The 18694-nt window shown below is 35.9% G+C and overlaps 4 protein-coding genes across 7 annotated transcripts in view; 3 read left to right on the top strand and 1 right to left on the bottom strand.

Moving 5' to 3' along the window:
• Positions 1–4982, top strand: part of LOC106177590 (uncharacterized protein ZK1073.1) — a 28517-nt gene extending 23535 nt beyond the window's left edge. For both annotated transcript variants that reach the window (XM_013560419.3, XM_013560420.2), the window contains one exon: positions 3161–4982. In XM_013560419.3, the coding sequence (XP_013415873.2) occupies positions 3161–3300 (140 nt within the window). In that variant the 3' untranslated portion in view covers positions 3301–4982. The remainder of the gene's footprint in view (positions 1–3160) is intronic.
• Positions 4864–9376, bottom strand: LOC106173845 (RING finger protein 24-like). Its single transcript, XM_013555138.3, has 6 exons — positions 9202–9376; positions 8471–8612; positions 7843–7882; positions 7292–7333; positions 6504–6583; positions 4864–6211 (listed from the first exon to the last, which is right to left on the bottom strand). Exons 2-6 carry the CDS (start codon positions 8563–8565, stop codon positions 6097–6099), a joined length of 372 nt encoding a protein of 123 aa, XP_013410592.2. The 5' UTR covers positions 8566–8612; positions 9202–9376; the 3' UTR covers positions 4864–6096.
• A 42-nt stretch (positions 9377–9418) lies between these two features.
• On the top strand, positions 9419–13814 carry LOC106173830 (F-box/WD repeat-containing protein 4). Its single transcript, XM_013555114.2, has 9 exons — positions 9419–9822; positions 10491–10592; positions 10773–10955; positions 11403–11541; positions 11876–11970; positions 12249–12314; positions 12576–12716; positions 13042–13177; positions 13379–13814. The coding sequence occupies exons 1-9, from the start codon at positions 9596–9598 to the stop codon at positions 13490–13492; spliced, it is 1203 nt and encodes a 400-aa protein (XP_013410568.2). The 5' UTR covers positions 9419–9595; the 3' UTR covers positions 13493–13814.
• A 1988-nt stretch (positions 13815–15802) lies between these two features.
• Positions 15803–18512, top strand: LOC106177596 (uncharacterized). Of its 3 annotated transcripts, none has more exons than XM_087002871.1 (3): positions 15803–16744; positions 17121–17342; positions 17453–18512. In XM_087002871.1, the coding sequence occupies exons 1-3, from the start codon at positions 15875–15877 to the stop codon at positions 17936–17938; spliced, it is 1578 nt and encodes a 525-aa protein (XP_086858997.1). In that variant the 5' UTR covers positions 15803–15874; the 3' UTR covers positions 17939–18512. The 3 variants fall into 3 exon arrangements, with proteins under 3 accessions (XP_086858997.1, XP_013415880.2, XP_013415883.2); XM_013560426.2 differs by having other exon boundaries at positions 15803–16739; positions 17122–17342; XM_013560429.2 differs by having other exon boundaries at positions 15803–16736; positions 17122–17342.
• The last annotated feature ends 182 nt before the right edge of the window (positions 18513–18694 follow it).

Here is an 18694-nt window from a genome sequence, read left to right on the forward strand (position 1 = left end):
AATAGTACCTTAACTGTTTATTTTTTTTGAAACAATACAAGTAACTGGAAAGATGGTAAACATATTGTTTGTTTCGTCTAACTACTGGTCCATGAAGGCTGCTCTTTTTTATGTGAATTTGATTTGATAGGCCCATGCGAACAAGGCTGGGATGAATACTTTACTAGAAGTTTTGTGGTAAAAACTGAGTTACAGTTCACGTAAGAATAAAAGGGAATGTGCTGATGAGCACTTGGCATTTGAAGCATTACGTTTATGAAAATATGTATTGAAGTTAACAGCAATGTGTAAGAATAGAATGTATTAAAGCATATGGCATTTGAAGCATTCTGTTCATATGTACATGTACTGAAGATAACACCACCACCATACTGGTAGATACAGTAGCTGGGATTCAAATGGAAACGGCAAATTTTTTTAGCAGATGGAATTCATGAAGGAAAATAATTCACAGAATGTTTGTTCAAGATTCAGGCTAACATGTGCAGTTTGTGAATTTATAGTATTTTTTGTAGTAGATAGACTTGTAGTTTTGTGTGAATTTCTAAAAATTTATTTGCATGTTCATTTTCTCATCTTAAAGGATTGAAAATGGCATATAGTAGGTAGTTAGAAAGCAGTTTTATGAAGGTCTGATACACAACCTCAAAAGCAATTCTCATCTAAAGCTTGTGCATCAATCATATACGAGTATTTGATACAAAGGGAAAGATACCTTTCCCATTTAGCATCCACCCTTTACTAATTCTGTACTCCTAAAAATGTTTCGTGCCGCTGCATATACATTTGTAACACTCTTTGCCAAATATCCATGTTTCTGTGGAAACAAGCAAGATTAAGCCTCAGAAATTGATCAAGAACAGATGGTAGACAGACGAAAATTCCCCAAGATGTATTCAGCAGTCAAAGTACTTCCCTAAATCTGATCATTTATAAAATTTTTGCCTATTTTGGGGGGAAATTTATCCATTTGCCTCCCCCCCCCCCCCCACCACCACCACCAACTAACCCCTTCCTTTGCATATAATTTTTTGAGGTTGTGCCTTAGATCTTTACAAAGTTGGAACCCTTCAGGAAAGGTCATAGCCTAACTACTAACTGCATTTTAGCTGGTTCACTGTAACAATGGTGCATAATAGGATGACAAGGCTTTTACACATGCACAATGTATTAGATAGTGGGTCTAGCTTTTTTCTCAACATTTCTTACATTTGACAAGCAGGATTCTGAGAAGCCCCAGAGAAACAGGTTTGCAGTCTTGACATGTGTGACTTCATTTGGGATGGGGCATAATTTATGCTACTGACTAAAAATCTATAGTGGTTTCCTTTTATTGATTAACCAATCCTTTCTATTGTAAAACAGTCCAATTAGTAGGTAGTAGTAGGGGTTGTTGATGGAAAGGTTTAATACATTTTATTTTATATAGAAACCTCATAGAAATTTTAACTTTTTTACCAAATCATGTTACAAATGAAAAATCAACATGGAAAACTAGTGCTGAAATGGCAGGTAGTGACTGAAATGAAACCAACTGATTAGTCTCCCATTTCTTGATTGAGAGTTTGTAATTTAACAAATTTTACTTACCTTGCAGGTCCGTAGCCAGCAATTTCAAAAGGGGGGGTTCTTTTTCTGAAAAATTGGCCTGTTACAGTGAAACCTTCATGTACCTTGATAAAATTTTACCCAGAGGGGACCTTTTCCTGGCAAAAAGGAGGGGGGTCTTTACACTTGGCTACAGGCCTGCCTTGGATCCAATGTTCACAGTATATAAATATGATGACTAACAATGCACGTGCTGGATATTTGTAGCTCATAATTTTAGTTTTTACACCTGTAGTTCTAAACAGGTTGATTTTCCACTAAACTGCAAGATATGTTTGACATACTCTGAGGGGCATTGAACACACTTAATTAGTGGTAAACCTTGGTAGAAATGTGTGGGTTTTGTATTTAATCTTAATTTTTGTTTGTTTGTTTTAGGAATGCTGAGATGTACTAACAAACATTTTGTCATTTTCAGCTTCACATTTGTTTCCTTGCAGTGGTTTGTTGTTTGGCAGGGTTTTGATATTTGCCCATTAATACCTCCTCTGTTACATTAACTGATAATTTTGGATGCAATATTGTACAGAGTGAAATTTCGTTTTTTTTTTTTTTTCTTTTTTTTTTCTTTGTTGTAACAACTAGACAGATGTGATTAGAAGAGAACCTTTTGTTATATGCTTAAACTTATCAATTTCTACACTTACATGAGCTGTACTCACAAAGCTTTCGATCAGTACTGTAACCCTCTTACTGAGACACTAGTGAACAGTGCTCAGCTGTCTCATAGTAACACATAGGTCTACCCAACTACCAGACTTGGCACCAAATGATCCTTAATTCACCAGTAGATTGGACCACACTACGCATTTTCAAGGTGTATATCAGTACGCTCTTCGAAGTATCAGACAGGACACTGTCTTGCCTAGTACATGATGTGATAGTGATGATTCTCAGCGGGATTGGAAAGTAATGCATCTCATCTCAAAATTTGTTCCGGGGTATGATACTATGAAATGCATACTAACGCACACCTTGAAAACGGGTAGTGTGGTCTGATCCACAAGTGAATTTGGGATCATTCGGTGCCAAGTCTGGTAGTTGACACACACCAAGGAAGGTCACAGTGGTGATCAAAGGCTTTCCCAGCAGACAAATGACATTGATTCACCGTTGAATCAACGTAGAATCAATGTCGTTTGCCTGCTGGGTTTGTTAGGTACAGCTCAAGTTAGTGTAGAAAATTGAAATGTGTAAGCATATAACATAATCAAAAGACTATACAGATGAATTTCTGTCAAAAGAAGAAGATGGGGTTATGGAAGGTGTGGGTGGACATGTTTGTATGAGGGGAAAAAGTTCGATGTAGAAAAATTTATTCATCTCACTAACTAGACTTTCACAGTAAACATTACACCTAAACTATCTGTACAATTCAAAACCATCATGTACATCATAACAATTAGAATTGTAGTGTGTAAGAACATTACCATCCTGATCAGAGCACGATTTCCAATGATAAGGTAACTGTACAGTACTTTTGTAAAGTGTGTGTCAGATTGAATATGCATTGCAAGTGCAGAATGACTAGAAAATGTTCTCATAATTTCAGTGAGTTCCATCGGAATGCCAAAAATTGGGAAGGGGGTCCGCACCAGGTCGGTGTCCATGGAGGAGGCTGACATGCCCAAAATTCGCACAGGATCTCTGAGTACAAGCCCACCCAAGACTGATGGGCAAACGGGGCAGTAGTCTGTGACCTGTCTGGACCTCAACGTGCACTTGGTATAGTCTATTGACTGAACTGACTTGTATTTAGCCTATGCTGGTTAACTGCCATGACTTAAGGAGACTTTCTGTGGCACACTTCTCATTTAGCAGCCTTTGCAAGTAGGCAATGAAAGAACTTCCTAAGTCAGGGTGGTTTTCTTTGTTGCTTGCAGAAGAATTCGATTGTTAAGAGAGAGATTTTGAAATGGTTTCATATGTGAGGAGACATGCTTGTTGAAACAAAATTGTTAAGAAGTGACCTTTAGAAATTTTCTTCAGTAGCTAATTATATACATGAATTATCTCTTGTCGTCAATCAGCAGCAATAATTGTAATACAGATTGAGATGGAAAAAACATTGTGTTACTTAAAGGATAATTTGATTGTTATGATAATTTGATTGTTATGATAATTTGATTCCCCAAATTTAAGTAGTCACCGACTTGAGTTTTGTTAAGTTTGAATATTACAACAGGGAATTAATACAATTTAGTGTAATTTCTGTTGTATTCGTAAAATAATGTGCATGTATCATAATGACTTGGATCTTTTCAATAGACAAAAGTGATCAGTCTTTCAGACATAATTTCAGAATCAAATAAAATTTTTACAAAGCATGTGGTTTTTTACTGCATAGAATAGAACTGTAGGGTAACCTGCTTTCCTATTTTTGCTGCACTTAAGAAGAGTGTTCTGATTTAAAGAACTTTTGACTTAAAAATATATTACCTGTAATATTCACTTTTTCCCATTGAAAAGATTGAGTCATTACCGTAATTGCAAGCCTCCTTATTAGATGGTGATGGTAGAAGGCAGTGTCACAAAATGAGTGGTAGCAGTATATATCCATGCAGGCACCTAAGAATTGGTCATCCTATTGACAAAAGCTGAAATAAGTAGCTTGTGAAGAGATGAGCTAGTTGTCTGGTGAGATTCAAACATACTGTCATTTCAATAGTCATTGATCAAAAACGTATTTAACAACTACCCACTGATTATATCTTATAAGCGCACTTGATCATAATTGTAATTCCATTCAGATGCATTTACATTTGTAACACTAAATGGCATTTAAGTTTTTTTTTGTACTATTTCAGTGTATATAATATGATTAAAATATTGCTTTTGTGTTCATGTTAGTGTGTTTCACTGCCAATCACCTGCATCGTGTGACGATTTAATTGGAAGTTATAGTAACACAGATCATAAATGTTAGATTGAGATTTTTTCCTTTTTGTAGGACTCTGAAAAGGGTTTCTATAATTTAAAAGATCTTTTTTTGTTTAGACATGAAATTTTGATTTCAAATGTAATTATGGTTTACTGTGCAGAAGCAGACAAACCTTATTGTGTTGCACTTGCTGGTATCAGAATGAACTGACATCAAACTGTAGGCATACGTGTGTAAGTATGGGTACTGCTTTTAGCTTACACCCAAAATATGTAAAAATATTCAGGGATAATGCTCATTTTCAACACATCATTTATAACAGATGGGTGTTTAATTTGAATTTCCAGCTAAGAAATCGATGGTGGTGATAATGATAACAAGATGAAAGTCATTTATTACATTACCAGAAGGGTATTTAACATGTATATCGATTACCTCAAGTGTCAATTCCAATGTAATCATCATCAGTAAATAAACCATAGTGGCCAAACTATTTGACTTCTTTACCTTGAATTGTTCAAAGCAGTTGAAAAAGGTATATTTTATGACTACTTAATTATAAAATTCTGAGGAACACACGTCTTGCATCTTCAATGGAGAACACTATTACACTGATTTTGCTCCAATCTCTAATCTCATGTAATCTTTCAAGGTCTTTAAACAAACTGAGCAATTAAACTTACTAAATAATTTCTAAAGGGGGGAGGGGAGAACAAGTGTCAACTGTATCAGGTCTTTTAAATTGTATATTTTAACATTAAGGGGGGGGGGAGGGGGGTCTGGACTACTCCCCCAAGGTACCCCTTGCGGGCAAAATTTTTGGGCAATTCCATATGGTGCATATGCCGCATGATGACATCTGCCAAACAAAGGCCAAAATGTGTAACAGAATGCTCTGAACATAAAACTTGATAATAAGGTTCCATTTAATAGTTACTAAAACATTGTAATTCTGGCAGCAAGTTTTGAAATTGACCTGGAACCTCCTCGGCAAGGCAAGTTGAGACAGCACATTTTGTCAGTCAATGTGAAATGAACACCGTCTCCTAACTGACACACGTACAGTCTCTACCTCTCTCCACTTCAGTTGTATTTATACCATTCATTGGATAATCCAGTCCCATACCAACCAAAACATAACTTAGAATAAGAAAAGTGCATCATTTGAAATATCAATTTTCAAAATAAAACACTAAATTATAGAACATTTTAAAAATATAAATATGTTCTCATAAGACAATGAAAACAGTTGTCTCTTTCAGTAATTACTTTGTAACAGTTTGAGTTGCCAGTTGACCATAACATATATAAAAACCTTATCGGGACAACTTCTGGACTCATTTGTCAAGAACTTCACCATCTCTTAAACTTCCTACATTCTATTTCAATCTAAAGGTTCACTCTGCAGTATACACAGAAATATGCAAAGATGTTGTTAATTATTTCTACATTTTTTACAAAAGTAATTAAAAAATAATCTAATTAAATAAACTAATATGTTTTTTTTTATTTTCTCCTATTTTAAAATTAAAATGCAATCTGTAAAATGATAATCATCTTTAAAAACACTTCAGTTTCTTTATATCCAAGATAAGTGCATAAACATGTTATGCATAAGAATCCGCATTGGCTACAAGTCCAGAGCGTTCATTGGGATTCCTGCGAACTTGAGTATTGCACATCGGACAAGAATTTCTTTGCTCCAGCCACTGAAGAAGACACCTGAAAAATAAAAAAGAATATATAAAAATTCATTAGCAATCATATCTGCTAATTATCTTGGTTATGCTAAGAATGTAGGTATGTATAACAGTGAATTATATTTGTTTTACATCTGTCATGTTTTATTTAATCAATTTTTACCTTTTAAAATTTTCATCACATTCAGTTTATGCAGAACTCCTTACAGACCAAATGTTAAGTATTTATAAACAGTGGTTTGCATTTTACAAAAAAATTCTTTCAGTATTATGTTTAGTTTATTTTCTTGGTGCCAAGCAATGTCTGCACTTACTTGAGATGAAATGCATGCCTACATAGGCACAGTGCTATCTTTTCTTTCAGTTTGAATTCATCAAGGCAAACTGGGCACACCTTAATAGAAACAGATTTCTCACAATATTATACTATACTCTGGGGCAACAACATTGAGTCTACTTTCATTTTTAAGAGGGTAAAATCACAAAATGACATCAATGTGGTAACCACTGTTTACTTACTAGTATATATCACGCATCAGAAATATCTTTTTTTACAGAAAACCAACTGTAATATTAATCCAATCCTGTTCTTGAAAAAATACATTAAATACCTGTATTTTGAAACATTAATGTTAAGAGTACCATTAAGCGGTAAAGGGGATCAACATTTTTTCAACCCAAAGAAAGTCTTGTGATTGCTAACCATTAGATGCCTTAAATATTTTAAGTGAGTCTTAAACATTTCAAGTAAATAAATTGCAAAAAAAAAAAAAAAAAAAAAAAAAATTGAAATTAAAATACCTAGGTTTGTAAAGCAGGAGAAAAAATTGAAAAGAAAATCTGGAAAATGCACCTGAATATCTTGTGAGATCAAGCTCTAGGAAACATGCCTTAGCTATGTTCCGACCTCCTAGAACCTCTGGCAGAAATTCCCTTAGTTTGCAAAGTGTTAGGCTCCATTCAGAATAGAGAGACCATCAGGAATCAGAGGTATCACTTTTGAACTGTGGTCGGCCATATTTAGTTGGCGGATTAGTAAGTACTCGGATCACCTATTCTGAATGGGGCCTAACACTTTGCAAACTAAGGTTTTTCAACTTACATCATTGGGGAAACTTCTCTTTTTCTTTTCCTTGAAAACAACCTGTAAAAGAAACAGTCATTCAAGGATTTAGAGATGCAGGCTAATCTACAGAGTTCATACAACTGTACCACCAGCCAAAATACTTGAAAGAAGTTCAATGTTAATTAAACAACCAAGTCATTATAGCAGTCACTAAGACGAATAAGAAGGATTTAGAAGAAACACATATGTATAAAATTTATGAAATAACTGTCTAATATGTATAAAGCAAACCATTTTAGCCATACAGAAGCATGCAACTTCAGGCAAAGGTGTATTTTATTTTCAAATAGTAGAAGTAACTAGTCTTTAGAACCATAACACATGGTCATTGACTCTTGAACATTACACAGACGAAAAAAAATTTTAATCAACTTAAGTACATACATGTTATAAACAGTCAACCACTGTTTTGAAATAATATCTATCACGATCTTCAGTATAAATTAAGTGATTTTCACCAAGTCCCTAGATTTCAGGCTATCAGATTAATTGCGTTGCTGCTTTATGATTACCACAAAGTCACTTACCATTTTATATCCAAACTCTCTAACTGCATCTCTTCTGAGCCTTAAAATATTAATTATATATTATTAATATTACATGATTTAGGTATATCTGCAGAAAATATACAGTTTCATTTAAGAACTCTAGATTTGTAATTTATTAGCGTAATTTATGGCTTGTTCAAGTATATGTCATATTTAATATAAATAAATAAATAAATAAATAAATAAATAAATAAATAAATAAATAGCAAAAGTTACAAGGCAAAACTCATGAAATGATACACCTGAATGACTGCAATGCATTTATTCATCTATGAAACACTAATTTTATGAATGGAATAAGTACACATATGACAAGATCACCGGTTTTACTACAGCAATGACAGATCCATGTGGCACAGTAGGGCATGCTATTATATTATTGTTCCTCATTGGCTTCAGATTTACCCCTATCTCCCTCAATCCCACTCTCTTCCCAAAAAATTAATAAACAAGCCAACAAAACAGATCCAAACTATTTTTCCATCACTGTGCCCTACCATCCCAGTAAAATTGTCCTTGCCCAATATTTCTATTTTTGCATCTCTGCCATTCTCCCCATTTTCACCCTGCCTGCACCACCCTTAATAACTAGTATTCTTCAACTTACTTCCACAAGTAGCAGCAAAATAAAAGACACACAATTAAAACAACACCTCCAACAGCTATGAGTGGTAGACCATATTTCACTGGGATATTATCCATTCCATTGGAAAGGCTTTATCGATTGTCAATGCTACTACATGTAGTACCTGAAAATCCAAAGTGAATTCATTAAAAAATATTTCACGCATAGAATAAGGAAAAAATGAGCATCTTTCAGATATATCAACTGTGACCCAAGAGCAGAGAGAATCTAAGTAAAACTTAGCTAAAAAGTGCAAAACCAGATTTATACAATGTAGCATTTTACTGTAAGTACAGTAAGAGTAAATACAGACACTCTGAGGTTAATTGCATTCCCCTTTTAAACTTCAATTTCATATCAAGCAGAAGTCTAGGGATAAATACATTCTTGTTGACCTTTACATATGCCATATATTCCTACTGTTTCAGCGCATATACTCCGTACTTTGACCAAGGAGTTATAACAGTTATATCTGTTATAACTCCTTGCTTTGACACAACATAACAATACATATGTACAGCGTAAATTTATAGGTAAACAATTGGACTTCTGACCTACATACATTAGAAGAACGTTGCACAATGACTGCATAACATAAAACAAACAGTAAAAGCACACTATCCAAATTTTCAGCATGGCTAATTGAAAGCTGCCATATCTGAAATCAAAGAAAAGATTTAAAGGCATTTTTAGAGACATGATATAACACGTACCTAGCTGCACATTGCTCTGTTTATATTTGGAGTCGCAGTCATATGAAACAAAGATTGTTGCTTTAGTAATCATTTTGAAATTAAGGTCCCTATCAACAAAAATCGAATATTTCTTCAGCATATAATGATTTAAGGAGAAATATATTCTTAATATAACTATTGACCTCTAGATTATATGTTAAAATATATTAAAAAGTGTGTTCCGCATACTGATCCAAAATGCTACGTGACCTACATTAAACAATATGGCTTCCTTGTTGGAGTTGTAATTTCGCAACACCTTTATTGCTAATAATATTACACAAGATGCGAGACGACGTTGTTTTGAACACAACAGCAAGTTTGATATTTAAACGTTCATTTTTAAACAACCTTAACCCCGCCACCTCAAGAGATGACGGGCGAATCGGGCGTGGACGAAGACCAATCTGCATTTCTGCTCCTTCCTGAGGATGTCTTGTTGATGGTCCTGTCCTACTGTGACAAAAGTTCACTTGGAAGACTCAGTTGTGTCTGTAAGAAGATATGGGGTTTGGTGTCAGAAGACTCTGTCTGGAGAAAGTATAGTCTCAAAGTGACTTTGATAGAAGATCCTAACCCAAGGAGGAGGGGAGGACATGGGTAGGCCTTACAGTACAGTACTTGCGTGAAGTTTAACTTTAAAATAAAATATTGAATCGGTTTCCTTGTCAGTGTCACTGTATCAGTCTATAATGGAGTTTTACTCTATTGTCCCTCCAATATCAGGTTATTGGAAATAAATGATTCATGAAAGCGTCACTGCATTGAAAGGAAGAAACATGCCTTCAAAGTCCATTCTCTTCCGTCACCTCACTGAAAAGCTGAGGGAATCAAAAGTATTTCCTCAGAAATTTGTTAAGTAACAGTACCATAACAATTTGAGACAAAAACTTTGCTTGAAATGTGCAAATACAAGTAAAAGGTTTTACTGAAGTTGACAAGACTAGGGGGACACAAAAAATCAAGTTATTTTGTAGTACTTTCATTTACAGTTTTATTCCTTGGGGGAGACATGCCCTTGTTTTTCTTGGAAATATCCAGCCTCTCCATCCGGTGTGGTTCATTATATATCTGTATACTTAATTGTGGCCATTGTAGTCATTTTTGCAAATTAACAATTTAATTTGAGACAATAAACAAGATCAAAGAGTTGCGCTTGCAATTTTGGATATAAATTAGTAAGATCTTGCGTGTTTCTTGTGACATCTCTCTGTGTATTTATGAGATGTAGGTTCTAATATTCATTATTCTTCATTTTCTTATTTCAGGAGAAATTGTACAAAGCCAAATTTAAAAGAACAGTGCAGATTATCACACAGTTGGAAGAAGGGAATTTTTCAAGAAAATACTGTACTTAAATATAAAATAAGGTAACTAGTAGATAAGAAAATGTTTAATATTATTATATTATATGTAAAAGAACAGTGTTTTAGAGCCCCCTTCTTTTGCCAAGTAAAGCAATACTATGTTCAAATGTCATGGATAGTCCAGTTTATTTGTAAGTATTAAAAAAACATCTAGAATATCATGGTTTTTTATTTTCCATTCAGGCAGTTACCTTGGATGCACAGAGATAACACACACATATGGATAACCCAGAGAAATATGATAAGATGCTTCAGCCAAAGAAGAAATGGTGTGCTGCATGAGAACAAGGATAAAATTCTAACTGGACATACAGATGATGTGTGCAGATTTGTCAGCAGGGATAATAGAGTGGTCAGTGGGGGAACGTAAGTTAACCATTGTGTGCAAATTGAGATGCTAATATATGACATTCTTTTATCCATTGGTGGGGGTGAGCATGCAAGACTGAAGAGACTGAAGGAAAAAACAAATAATACTGCTTCATTACATATACTTTGCCAAAAAATAAAAGTAAACTAGTGCAAGTCTTATCACTAGTGCACTGGTGATCTACATGCAATACAGTGATACTCTGGTTTTAGTATTTTATTTTTATATGTTACATAGTATATGTAATATATAAAAATAAAATACTTAGCATGGAATTTGTCTTTATCCTGGGTTGTGTTTAGTCAGCAACTTTTTCCTCACGATTTTTCCCACAATAGGTTTTAAAGATGTATAACCTATGTAGTATTGATGCAGTGTCCTGTTAATGTAATCTAAAGTTTGATCATTATAATTATTTAGAACCTATAATTTTGTATTTCTAGTGATGGCCGTATATGTGTGTGGAGCACAAACACTGGGGTTGGCTTGTACTGTATATCAGGGGCACATGATGATGAAGTCAGTGCCATTGACACCCGAGGTGATATGATAGTATCAGGATCAAGAGACTCCAGATTGAAGGTAATTTTTTTATCAAGATCTAGGAAGATGGAAGGAAAATTATGCAAGAAAAAAAAGGCAAAAAACTCTTCCCAAATTGAATGTTAAAGCTATCAAATCATTCAAGATCTTACAATTTCCCCTCATTGGTTGCCCATCAAGGTTGCCCACCTCTGTTCACTCAAATGTTTATCACTTTTTCTTTGTATGGCTATATACTGGTAGGCATATAAGCTCTATCCACCAGTATATGACCCAGTTTGTTGCTTAATGTAGAAAGAAAATTTTCTTGACTCATGTAAATTTAAATTTCGAGTTTTTTAACACCTCATTGTACACTCAAATCCTATTTTAGATTTGGTCCATGTCTGTTGAAAAAGGGGACATGTTGAGATGTAACATTACAGCTCAGGAGAGGGTGTGGTCCGTGGCAATAAGTCCTGATCACAGGTACAGAATACAGGTTCAGATATATTATGCTTAAGAATGCAGGATCCAGAATATCAAGAGTTCTTTATTTTTATAAGTATTTATTTGTTTTTAATTGTAAGATTAAGAAGAGGTAATGCTACTTATATTCAGATATCATAAATTAGTTATTTTCAGATTTAAATTTAAACTGTCCTTCAGAGATATTGTCATCATTGCAATGATAGTTATCATTTAAATGTATCTTGTTGCTTGTACTTTAGCTTAATGTCATGTGTGTTCTTTGTTGTTCTTTCTAGGACATTTGTCAGTGGCACAGCTGGTTGTGGGCATGTATCTCCTTTGAGACTGTGGGACATGAACACGTGAGTTGGAGAAAGCTTTGCATCTGCATAATAAACAAATAGTACAAAATACATATGTGAAAGTATTAAAACTAAAACAATAAAGGTGTAAGAATATATTTGCAATCAAAGTAGAATGGCTCTATTTCGGTGTAACTACAAATAAGTATGGCTCTATTTCAGCGTAAATACCACTTGTAAAGTTTTTATCACGTCTCAAGCTGTACACTACATGTGTTGATTCATTGGTTTGTCACTGGTTCTTGTCATCTGCCCTTTCAGTGGACACCTGTCCTGTCTGATGCACACTAATCACCGTAAAGGAGCAGGTGCTAAAGACGTCCAGTTTGAGTCCCCTAATGAGCTGCTATCCTGTGGGTATGACACATACATACGTTTATGGGACACCAGGACAGAGAGTTGGTATGTCAGTTGTTTACTGGTGTATATTACAGAAACAGTATGTTGGATTGATGTTAATAATCTTTTCTGTTTATAGGATACACTGTGTATGTTTTCAAAGACATGGTACATCCCATTTTAGTAATGAAATAACTTTCTCCTGCCCAGAAGAGGGATTTTTTTCTCATTTATTTAAAACTCTTAAGATTAATGAGGATCCCTGGAAGATCTGATAATAACTGTATTTTTTAGCCAAAAAATGTGTATACAATCCCTCTAGGCAACAAAATATGGTATAAACTGAACAGGCATGAATTCTTATTTCTTTATCTGTATTACTTTCCAGTGTGGCAGAGTGGGAAGAGCCCTATGATTCAGCTATCTATTGTATTAGAAGTGATGGGTATAATTCCATCTTGGCTGGGACTGCACGGTACGGAATGGTTAGACTGTGGGACAAACGGATGACCAGACCAGTTCAGGTGAGCACCATATGATTTGCAGAACCAATATCGGTGTCTGGCAACAAGGAGAAACATTTTAATTTGGATGTAAGTGATTTAATGTTTTTTTTATAAACAGTCTGATTGCTCTACATTGTTTATTATCTGAACTGGTATAAGGTAACCTATTTAATATATCTGTAATTTCTAATACATAATTCTTTTTTCTTTTGTTTCCAGATGTATTACACTTCAAGAGACAGCAGCCCAGTGTTTTCTTTGTTATTTGACTCTAAATTCATGTATGTAGCTCTTGACAAGAGTATTAAGATGCTGAACTTCAGTCTGCTGTGAGTGATATTAGTGGATGCAAATTTAATTCATTTAATGTACAGAGTATAATTTAAAATGGTAATATCCATATTATTGGAAGACTTAGGATATCAGTGATTCATTTTAAAAACTTTCTGCACTACCGAAGGTGGTTTATATGTTATTTTGTGCTCTCGCAAAGTTGAATTTTTACATCTGACTTTCAGATTCGTAAATATCATTTTAGAAATGAGAAAGTAAACGTGGTGTTGTCCTATGTATTTTAGCTTTTGAATCGGGTATTAGATAAAGTATTCTCAGAGATGTCATGTTCTGACTGTGATAATAAAATGATATTATGTGACCCTGGTTATTATTACTGTTATTTGAGGATGTCTTTGGATCATCAACCTTGACTGTAAAATGGATGATGTAAATAAACTGTTTTCTTTTGTCATTCCTGATGTTAATATATTTTAAAATCACCCTTCATGTTATAAATACAAATGATGTACATATATGAATATAGGTAAGAAAAATTTGGAAATAGCAAACCAACACTGTGATATACAGGATTCTCAAGAAAAATAAATTCACAAAATGAAATGGCACATATCAGTTAACTGATGTTCAGTACATGTATGTATTTCTAAAGTGGGAAAGGCCATGCACTAATACAACCCTTTTAATGCTTGTACTGTAGTACAATAATGACCAAAATTATAACTGGTGAAACATTTCTGAAATGTGATCATGATCCACTGAAAAAAATGTATGTTGATTTGGCTGTTATCTGACAAACAATGATGGCAAAACCAGTACATTAATAATATGTGCAAGGCAATTATTTGCTGTGACAGTGTCAAGTGACGGAAAGTTCTTCCACGGACACGTGTGACTTCTCCCTTATAAACTCATAACTGGTAATGTACTTTTTAATATTTATCAAAGTTATGCAGCTGAAGGATGCGACATGTCAGTCCAAAAGCTATTTATAATTTCTCATTGATCCGAAAAATAATAAGTTCCTTTTGGACCAGCAAATACCCAAGTCAAAGAACTTTCGTACCACATGTACATGGCGATGCGCCTCAACAATATCACGCTTGAGACATGTTAAGTACCAACTGCAATGCTGTCTGATGAAAGACTATTTACGAGCACTGTTTCTCATTTTGTACCCTGAGTGACAGCAGTGATGCAGGTGATCATGTTTAATTGGAAACAATTTTCCTCTTACATCGCAGCAGAGGCAGGTTTCAAAAAAAAAAGAAACTGTTAATGAAAAGTTGATTTCAACCCTAATGCCTAAATGTTGGTCGACTCAAAATCCGTAATCAGGGGCGGATTTAGGCCGTCTTCTGGGTCTTTCGGAAGACGGTCAGATTTTTAAGTTTACATTGACGGGTATCTAAGGTTTTCTGTCGGAAGACGGTCAAAAATGGAGGATGGATTAACAAAGATAATTTGGAAGACTGTCAGAAAATATCTCTGGATCCGCCCCTGGTAATAGTCTAATAAAACAAACAATAGATATTCTGAGGTATTTAAAAAGGTGAAAATCTTTATATACCTGTAAAACAGGCGCATTATTTAATTTATTTGGACTACAACTGATTTATCTGGGGAAGCAGGCAAGTGAGTTTGAGTTAAAAGTAAAGACCAACTTATGATCTAAAATTCTTTTGTAAAACACAGGAAACCAGTATCCTCCACCCGCTCCTCACCCTCACCCGCTTGACAAGATCGGCTGCGAGAATACAAAATTCAGGGTACTTTACTGGCCATCAAACGAGAGCTGTCTGTCAATGATTGTGGTCGGGTATTTTAGGGGATAAAGGAAGGTTGACAAAACGTTTCCTTTTTTTTTCTTTCTTTCTTTCTTTCTTTTTTTTTTGTCCAAAGGCAGACGAAACACTCACCCCCCCCCCCCTCACACAAAACAAGCACAGATATTAATAAAAGTCAGAAAAATGTTTGCAATGTTAATGGCAAGCACTAAAGTGAGCGGTATCATGACAGAACGGAGACCTCTCAGTCTCAATTTTTGGCTGCGTAAAAAAGAAATAAGAAAACATGGTACTAATTATTAGGGTTATTTGCAGTACTTATTTGCGTCCAAGATAAATCCACTAGGATCCAATGCTTTGTGCCCCCTTCCCTGTATCCATAGAAGTTTATTATAAAATCTTGGGTGATGCGGCTGGTGATTTAATTAACATTGTCACAAAAGAAAAAAGTATCTTCCTTGCCCCCTCCCTATGAAAATGGACCTGCCCTTCGATGTTAAAACTGTTCACTTTCTAACTACCATATAGAAGGAAGTAATACACCCCAGATTAGTGGGTAATAACTGATGTAAGCAATCCCCAGCAATCAAAACGTGTGTCGGATCCCTGTCACAAGACGCAACTTAACGCACGAATGGAAGTGTTAGACAACCTCAGTTTATGTGAACAGTTTAGTGACCATAGTAGTCCACCTTTCTCAGTGGGTAAGCTCCTCGAGGTAGACGTCGATAGCATAAGTCCAAGTACGTTTGATATGAGTGGGTCTTCCTGTGGTTCTGGTGAACAACCTGACGGGCTGGACGATCCCCGCCCAGAAAATCCCCAGACGGGTGATGATGACAAAGAAAAACCTAAGGACCTGTCCATAGGAAACGAATCTTGTCCAGGGAGTGCGACAAGTGGACAAAAACGAAACTTGGCCTCTGAAAACGTCACTGCCAACAACGACACCAACGCTGATCTTGAGGGAAGTAGCAGATGGAACTATTATCAAAATTTCTTGGACCTTGCCCAGCCTCTTGGTCCAATGCCACCGCAAGCGCACAGTGGTGGCGGCGGAGATGTAGGAAAATATTCTCAGCAATCGAACGTAACGTCAAATAACGCGCCATCCAGCACTAATCCCACAGGCCCCAGAACTGTCTTGCCCTTGACAACACACGAACATTCACACCCTGTGTGCCACACCAACCTTTATGCTGATTTCAACCTGTACCAGCCCCACCAGACGGCAAATCCGTTCCCCAACTATGGAAACTCTGCAAACGATTACCAATTGCCAAAAGCGGGGTACCATGGCAGCTTCGCGTATCTGCCACAACAGCTCCAGGGTGCCCCGCCCATGGGACACTCGTACTCCGCCGGTCCTTGGGTGAGGCCGTATTATACCCTTCCAGTGCGAAAGCGCCCGTACAAAGGTCTGAACGATAATGAAAGTCCCGGAGAGCCAGATAGTAGCACGGGTGCCGCGCCAACCCCAGAACCAAGGGGAGACGGTAGTACGGATATATGCATGATGCAATATTTTATATATATATTTATTTTCACTCAGAGAAAAAATGTAGAAAGCTGAAGGACAAAGTGGTCGATATTTGGCGTTAGAAAAATATAAGGTGTACTATCCGGGATTTTCCGGCCAAATAGAATTTTCCTCGAAGGAAGTAATTTCTTCCTACTCATTGCTTGACTCATCCCAGCTCTTGGATTCTATGTTTTATATCATTTTAACTAAATAATTAAGTTCTTAGTGTTTCCAGTGACGTTTTGATCCCCAAGTCTTTTTGTACATTTATAGGAAATTTTGACATCAGGTACTTTTAATTGGGAGCTTTATCGTTTTATAATATAAATTGTACAAAAAATTTATCTGTATATGTTTAGGTGGCGAATCTCCTCATGGGCCCTCAGTGTCTAACGTGGGTCCAGTTGCCAGTCTGGGTAGTGCCATGACCCAACGAACAGGGCCCTATACCAGAGGACGAAGAGTCTGTTTTTCTACATCCCAAATACAAGAACTCGAAAAGAGTTTCCTTAAAAGCCAGTACTGCAATACAGATGAACGCAAATTGCTGGCAGAAAAGCTGGAACTTAACGAGACCCAGGTATCTTATAAAATTTTTAATTTTTCATTTAATGTTTACTTTAAATTATACATGATCATCTGAACTCACTGTGTATCTACATGTGATTTTTGTTTAATGTATTTTTCCAGATCAAAAACTGGTTTCAGAATCGCCGCAGCAAAGAGAAACGCCGACAGAAGAAAGAAGTGATATTGAGTGCCCTAACTCGCCCCAACATCACGCTAGATAGCTGTGGACCAGAATTGCCTGACGTTCGCATACCATCCCAAGATAAAACGCATACCCCTCCTCCTACTCCACCAACGCCACCGCCGTCATCAGTGCCTACGGCTGAACCTTATCCCACCGTCATGCCACCGTGGTCGTACCACCAGTATCCGCAGTCTGTCATGCCCGGGTGTGGTATGGTTACTCAGCCTTCGCCTGCCGCTTGGAACCCACAACCAGTAGGGATGTTCGGACCAGGGGGATTTCACAACCCGTACGCTGTGTGCTACCCGGGGTATCCATACCTACAGGTCGATCATTACAGATCACAGATGGCCTCTGACCAAGAGCCGAAAGTGAAAGATGATTCCACAGAGCAGGCTGATGTGAAGAAGGAAACTGCCTAAGACATTTGTTAAAAATAGGTAATCTACTCAAGTATCAAAGAAGAAAACGGTGCTAGCTGTTACCTGTATACCTAAACTCTAAATAACTTCTGCACAAGTCCGGTTAAGATGGTAGGCCAACTCTGCGTCAAAAGCATCAAAAAAGCGGATTTTGAATTGTAATGATATGTTTGAGTATTGTTTCTATCTCTGTTTTTAAGTAGTATTAACGATTAGTAGGCCTACTGTACATACATTTGTCAAGTTGAATTTCGTCGTATTGGAGAAGCGATTGCGCATTTCACATGTATGCATTTTGAATAGAACATTAGGCAGTGCATTTTAATCTGTAGTGTTTGTTTTACAAAATTAGCTTAGAATTAGATCTTACAAGATTTGAGAGCGGATATTCATATTGTATTTTGCCAAATTATATTATAGGCCCTATGCAAATTAGAAAGCTAAGACCTTAGTAAAGCAATGGTAAAACGATCTAAAAAGTGTTTGTTTTTATTTTGTGCACGTTCTGTCGACACAAACTGTCCTGTAAATGTATGGTATGTTGAAAAAAGTAAATAAAGACTTGTGATCTGATTACCACGCTTAATTATTTGGTAATTATAAGTTTTGATTATTCTGAAAGTGATCAGAAATTAAAAGATCGGTTCATAAAAAGGCCTGAAAAGCCTAGTCTGCATTGACTTAAAAAGCACCTGTTAACTTCGCTGAAACTTGCCTTTTACACCTTTTGATGAATTTATTCTTGGAAACGAGGAT

The sequence above is a fragment of the Lingula anatina genome, chromosome 1 (assembly GCF_051362555.1).
Source record: "Lingula anatina isolate TDL-2025a chromosome 1, LinAna3.0, whole genome shotgun sequence".
NCBI lineage: Eukaryota > Metazoa > Brachiopoda > Lingulata > Lingulida > Lingulidae > Lingula > Lingula anatina.